This window comes from Zootermopsis nevadensis, unplaced genomic scaffold (assembly GCF_977971745.1).
Source record: "Zootermopsis nevadensis isolate Lab colony 2312 unplaced genomic scaffold, Znev_1.0 Znev_ptg000061l, whole genome shotgun sequence".
In the NCBI taxonomy this organism is placed as follows: domain Eukaryota; kingdom Metazoa; phylum Arthropoda; class Insecta; order Blattodea; family Termopsidae; genus Zootermopsis; species Zootermopsis nevadensis.
The window spans coordinates 22,933,534-22,939,601 of record NW_028259192.1 but is presented as its reverse complement, the minus strand read 5'-3'; the positions used below and the strand labels follow the sequence as shown (position 1 = coordinate 22,939,601).

Genomic DNA, 6,068 nt, shown 5'->3' with positions numbered 1-6,068 from the left:
CAATGAAACCTGTCAAAATAAAAAGATTTCGACATCAGGTGGCAATATTCTTACATTACAATTAGCAATGTCTGGCCTAGAGAAGTTTCACAACTCTCTTGTGAAATGCTTTGCCACTTCGTACCCAAAGCACTTCAACCTGTGAAAATAAAAAGGCCTGAACATAAGGTGGCAACATTCTTACATTACAATTAGCAATGTCTAGCCTAGACAAGTTTCATATCTTTCTTCTGAAATGCTTTGCCATTTCGTTCCCAAAGCACATAAATCTCTGAAAATAAAAAGACCTCGAGATCCGGTGGCGACATTCTTACATTGCAATTAGCAGTCTGGCCTACAGAAATTTCACATCTCTTCTGAAATACTTTGCCATTTCGTACCCAGAGCACTTCAACTTGTGAAAATAAAAATGTCTCGACATCCTGTGGCACCATGCAGTTACAATTAGCAATGTCTGGCCTGCAATACCATCCTGCTACGTATGGTCATCCCATCTTTTTTTTACCTTAAGATATCGTGCTTTTGCCTTTTCAGTTTTCTATTTGAATTCACACTATAGATTATGTACAGAAAAAATACATGAAACATGGCAACATTTGCAAGCAAAACAACTCAGGCATCCAAAATAAACTCTGATTAAAAATCTAAAGCCAATACATTTTGAGGCCATTGTGTGTATAATCATAAGAAAACCTTTCTGATGCAATATAGGCAACATACCTGTACCAAAACACCTTAATCAAAAACTTACCATTCACTTTGTTGGCTTGTGAATTTTCCTACAATGCATTGTTGGAGCAGGGTACATGTCACTTTATTTAAATTTTCCTTTTCAATCACTTGCTACTCTAACACATCAGTTGTCATTATATACATCTTAGTTTCCAATGTGCAATAACATTTCCTTAGTAAAAGAACCTAATTATTGGTATCAACTCTAAACACAAAACTCAAAAGCTGTCATGTGATTGAACAAAATTCAATCAGTATGCAAGATATCAATTCTTTTAACAAAATACACTACTTACTATGTATAAAAACTCTTCATATTATCTGGTAATGATTTATAAATTTGCACCATAATAATGTACACCTTCAGTTCCTGGGAATCATATGTTTTACGAACTTTTTATCACTTGTAAGATTTGAGGTTTTCACAGCGCTGAGTATGAAGATTTCTGTCTTCTGGGTTGTTGCACTGTGTAGTCTGGTTGATGTTAACCAACGTTTCAGAGGTCATACTGCCTCCGTCATCAGGGCGATGAATATACCAATTGGTTAACATCGACCACACTACACAGCGCAACAACCCAGAAGACAGAAATCTTTTATCGCTTAGTAACTTACCCACACTGTTTTCAGAGTATTCTAATAGAGGATTAAGGTCAAGGTAAGTACTAAGCTTACAATTTTTGCACTCCATGCAGTTTACACTTCCCACAATTCACACCATTTATCAATCTCCAGAAAAGTGTAAATACCAAATTACACAGCATATCAAACAATTCTGAGGTGTTTACATTTATTTAAAACATGGAGGAACTTTATACTGTGCATAAAATATCTACTCCTAGGATAAATAATATAAACACATTGAAACCAAATTTTATTCTCACATTAAGTGACACAATGTTTAAACAATGTCTTATGCAGAAGCAGCCTTTGCAGCAAGCCGTTTGTCTCTCTCTTCTGCAATACTGAGCTTCACTCCCTTTCCACGTGGCAGCGACACATATGGCTTGGTTGCTTTGCCAATAATGAATACATTGTTTAACCTAGCAACAAAGAAAGAATTCAATTTAAAAAGGAATAAATCAGGCATCGGCTGAAAGTGTCCCAACATTTCAGAAATCATTGCTGTCCCTTTCATCTGATTATGGAGACGGCAAGAAACTCTGCCACAAATCTTGTTCCCATTAATTCTATAATACATCTTCATCACGTCACTCGATGGACTGTTCTTTACCACATTTCAGTATAAATTCACTTCTCCCACATCAGACCCCATATAACTGCATTTTCAACATGTATGCTGTAAAGCAGTGGTCCCCAACACGGTGCCTGCGTTGTTACGGAAAGAGATTATACTGAATAATGAAGGCCATTCAACCATGAACATCATAAAATCAAAGCGCAGATCTTGACTTACTGACGTCCATCTTGACGATTGTTTGCAAGCAGCAACATCATCCTACACCCCCAAAGTTGAAAAAGTGGCCGATGAAATGCAGCGCCAAACATCACACGAACTTCCCACTTGAGTAATAATAATTGTACTTATAAAACTACATATTTTTGATTGCGTGGTTTCTTGTATCATTAAACGTCGTGTTGTTTTGTGTATTTTTTGGTGTCCATATCTTATTTGTCCAGAGAAAAAAAAAATTGGATTTGTTAATTGGTTGGTGCCCGCCACGATCTCATAAACTCTCAAATGTGCCCGTAGGCACAAAAAGGTTGGGGACCACTGCTGTAAAGCATGCACAAACAGACGAGTCAGCCAACATGACTGAAGTCAAATGATACACAAAGAAAAATTGTATTCAACTTGGGTAATGCTGGTAAGACATTTGTATAGCCAAATCAGCGACCATTAGATGAAGATTATTTTTGGCCTCGTTTTGACTGTACCAACTATGAAAACGTTAAAGTACAGCTTCGATCAGGCCGACACACTCATCTTAATTTTACTTAACACTGCACTGAGTTTGCTTGCATTTTATAAGAAAACTATTACGCATACTTAATTTAAGGAACGCCTGTTATGACTCCTGGGATTCTGTGGGCATATCCCTTACCTTGTGGCAAATGTGTGTCCTTGAGAATCTTTCACATGGACTATGTCAAAGGATCCTGGATGACGCTCCCTGTTGACCACTGTGCCCACACGTCCCAAGTTACGCCCTCCAGTAATCATACATAGATTACCTATAACCAAGGAAACAATTGGAGAAATATAAAATGAATGCCAGGTACCCATAAACAATAAAATCTAGAAAGCTCAGATGAATTTTGGTGTGCAATGCTAATTCAAGACGACGCTCTCTGTGTCGACATTATCACGAAGGTCTGATTACAAGCAACTGCAGAACAGGGAAACAATTTCCACAGACCAATTCATTTATAAAATCACGATCTTTCTGTTAATTTACAGTTAATTATTTATTTATGAACAATGTGTCATACATATCAGTCTACTGCTCCATCAAGAATCGCATAAACTCAGACACAGAACAAAATGAGTTAAAATGGTCAATGTGGACTCTCTACACCAAATACTGTTTATTCCAAGTGTAGTTAACAAAACAGGAAATAAAATTGTTGTATTTGGTCAAGTTTACGTACTAGCACTGAATGAAGACACTCGGTAATGTTACTAATGGCTCTCACAATTCATGTTGAATTTTAGTCAGGATATATTGATGATAATATTAATATAGTGTGTCCTTGCTTTGCTTACCAGAATCAAATTTGATGCTGTCCATTATTTTTGATGTGGCAATATCAAGCTGGACTGTGTCATTCACCTTGATAAGAGGATCTGGGTAGCGGATGGTTCTGCCATCGTGCGTCACCAAGAAAGGTATTCCCTTCAGACCAGTCTGTACCCTTTTCACTTTGCAAAGCTTGTACTGCAATGACATCACCATAAAACTTCAGTTTGCGCTAAAACTACGAATGTTTTATTAATCCACACAAGATATTACTCATTTCATAATTTTGTGACTGACTGACTCTGTACACCCCAATACACATTACTTAACTCCACAAAACTAGTTTTATATATTGTGTATGCTACCTGAAGCAAAATCATAACTGTATTTATCTGCCTCAACCACAAACACGATCATTACATTTTTCTTATTATACTGTTATATTTTCCTTCCATGAAACAAAATAAGTGTAACACTTCCTCAGATGAGTAAAGACTAAATCACGCTTTAATCAGTTACATAGTGCCTTAAGATTATTTTATCATCAAGGGAAGTAAATACATTACACCAAAAACATAGTTTAATACCACAAAAGATCATAATATTGTGGTTCAAACAACATAAAGTCATGTCCAAACAAGTACTGAAATTGACATTGCAAGTTGTCTAATGTTCAACTACATCCAAGACAGAAAATATTTAAAACCAATAAAAAACAAATCGCCCTAGGTGGACTAGTGGTTAGCGTGCTCGCAACTGGACCCCAAGATTCGAGGGTTCAATCCCGGCCAAGGTCGATAAATTTTAAAGGGTGATAAAAATCAGTAGCACAACTTAATTCGGAGGGGAAGCAAAGCCGGTGATCTCATGTCATAGATTTACGGCATCTAAAAGAAACTTACGAGCATGATACGAGATGTTTTGTAAGCAAAATTCAGCAGCCATTTCTCACCCAAGTCTCCTGATCAACTGCTAGATGGCTCTGGCTGTTAAATCAGGATTGAGTAGAAATTGTGCAGTCAGTGAGCTGGCCACTCACTACTCATAAATGCACAATTCAATACCAAGAACCCTCTGACAAAGGTGGTGGCAAAAACCCACAACTGGATTGTAGAGCCAAGAAACATAAAACACAAGAGTGAAAAGATACTTCCTTACAGTACCTATCAGTAGTGCCTAAAAAAATAAAGCCCACTTTTGTGTTTATTACCCACTTACTTAAAAATACACAATACTACAAAAATTAAGAACAAAACCTGCATTAACTATGGCTTGCCTTTGCTTCTTCAGATGTTATTCTGTGAATGGTAAATCGTCCCTTAACATCATAGATCAACCTGAAAAATTCTCCAGTTTTCTCAATTGTCACAACATCTGCAAAATGATAACACAAGACAAACATGTAATTTTGTCACAAGTTCACCTTCAATGCCATCACAATATTGCCTACGACATCACTTTCACCACATAACGAAACAAACCTTCAACATGTCTTTGAAGACCACTAAAATAAGTACATTCACTTATATGTTGCAATATGAATACAATCACATCGCTAACACCAAAATTGCTGCTAATAAAACAATACTGTACAACTCTCTGCATAATCACAATTTACCAATACTTCTTTGCACAGCAGATAAAACACATCTTCACAAACATGCGTCAAATATTACGTTTTATATTACTACATTTGCATGGTATACATACCCATAAATCCAGCTGGATAGTTGGGATCAGTACGAACTTTCCCGTCAACTTTAATAAGACGTTGCATGACGATCTTCTTAACTTCGGCATTGGTAAGGGCATATTTGAGTCTGTTGCGGAGGAAAATAACAAGGGGAAGGGACTCCCTTAGTTTGTGTGGTCCTGTGCTTGGTCGTGGTGCATACACTCCACCAAGCTTGTCCAACATCCATGCCTTTGGAGCATTCAATCGTTTCAAGTGTTTCTTTGGACCACGTGCCTATAACAAACGACAATGAATGTACAAACCCAGCAACATGACCTTACAAGTTCCAAAATCTAAATACTTCAAACAAAAGCTAAAACCATAGTTGTACCCGAAGTTAGATGCATCTTCTGTTGTACCATAACAATTAAAATAGATAGCATAATTAAACACCTCTACCGCCAAATAAACCTAACAGACAAATGTTCACTCCAGATCAATGGCGACTGCACTTAATAAAATACAAACATTCTCACTAAAATATCATAAAATGCATAGACTGAAAGTAGAATTCAATGATGTATACGAGAAACATTTCAATGAACAAAGGAATAGTGGATGACTTCAGATAACACAATCACAAAAATTCACCTACCATGTTGGCGTTTTAACCGGAAAGAGAAATGTGTTCACAGTCTTCAATGCCCTCTAGCACAGTTTGTTGTAAATGACTTTATTTCGATAGATCGTTCAGGCATACAAATACAAGAATTCTGAAAATATAATTCAATAACATATTTTAGATTAATTTAATTCATAAACATTAAGTTTAAGTTTCAAATAGACACTCTTTAATATGCCTGCATAGTTTCGTAATTACTTCTACACACCATGTCCATTAAATTTGAAAGAGTTTATCATTACATTTAATTCTTTAAGTTGGTTATTTGCAAAAGGTC

General features: G+C 36.4%; 1 protein-coding gene and 1 non-coding gene across 2 annotated transcripts; both read right to left on the bottom strand.

Annotated features, from left to right (window-relative positions):
• Positions 1 to 1,593: 1,593 nt before the first annotated feature.
• Positions 1,594 to 5,882, bottom strand: RpS4 (ribosomal protein S4). The gene is made up of 6 exons (XM_022061663.2): positions 5,765 to 5,882; positions 5,145 to 5,403; positions 4,711 to 4,808; positions 3,461 to 3,632; positions 2,799 to 2,928; positions 1,594 to 1,775 (listed from the first exon to the last, which is right to left on the bottom strand). The coding sequence occupies exons 1-6, from the start codon at positions 5,765 to 5,767 to the stop codon at positions 1,646 to 1,648; spliced, it is 792 nt and encodes a 263-aa protein (XP_021917355.1). The 5' UTR covers positions 5,768 to 5,882; the 3' UTR covers positions 1,594 to 1,645.
• LOC147871266 (small nucleolar RNA SNORA16B/SNORA16A family) lies at positions 2,536 to 2,673 on the bottom strand. The gene has a single exon (XR_015532772.1). It is a non-coding gene; the product is annotated as a small nucleolar RNA SNORA16B/SNORA16A family (small nucleolar RNA).
• Positions 5,883 to 6,068: the final 186 nt, after the last annotated feature.

Bases quoted from the DNA above. Each gene is read 5' to 3' on its own strand.
- RpS4 (XM_022061663.2), bottom strand. The intron at 4,809-5,144 runs GTATGTATACCA...ATCATTTTGCAG, and splicing joins CTATCCAGCTGGATTTATGG to ATGTTGTGACAATTGAGAAA. The intron at 1,776-2,798 runs GTAAGGGATATG...CTTTGTTGCTAG, and splicing joins GGACACACATTTGCCACAAG to GTTAAACAATGTATTCATTA.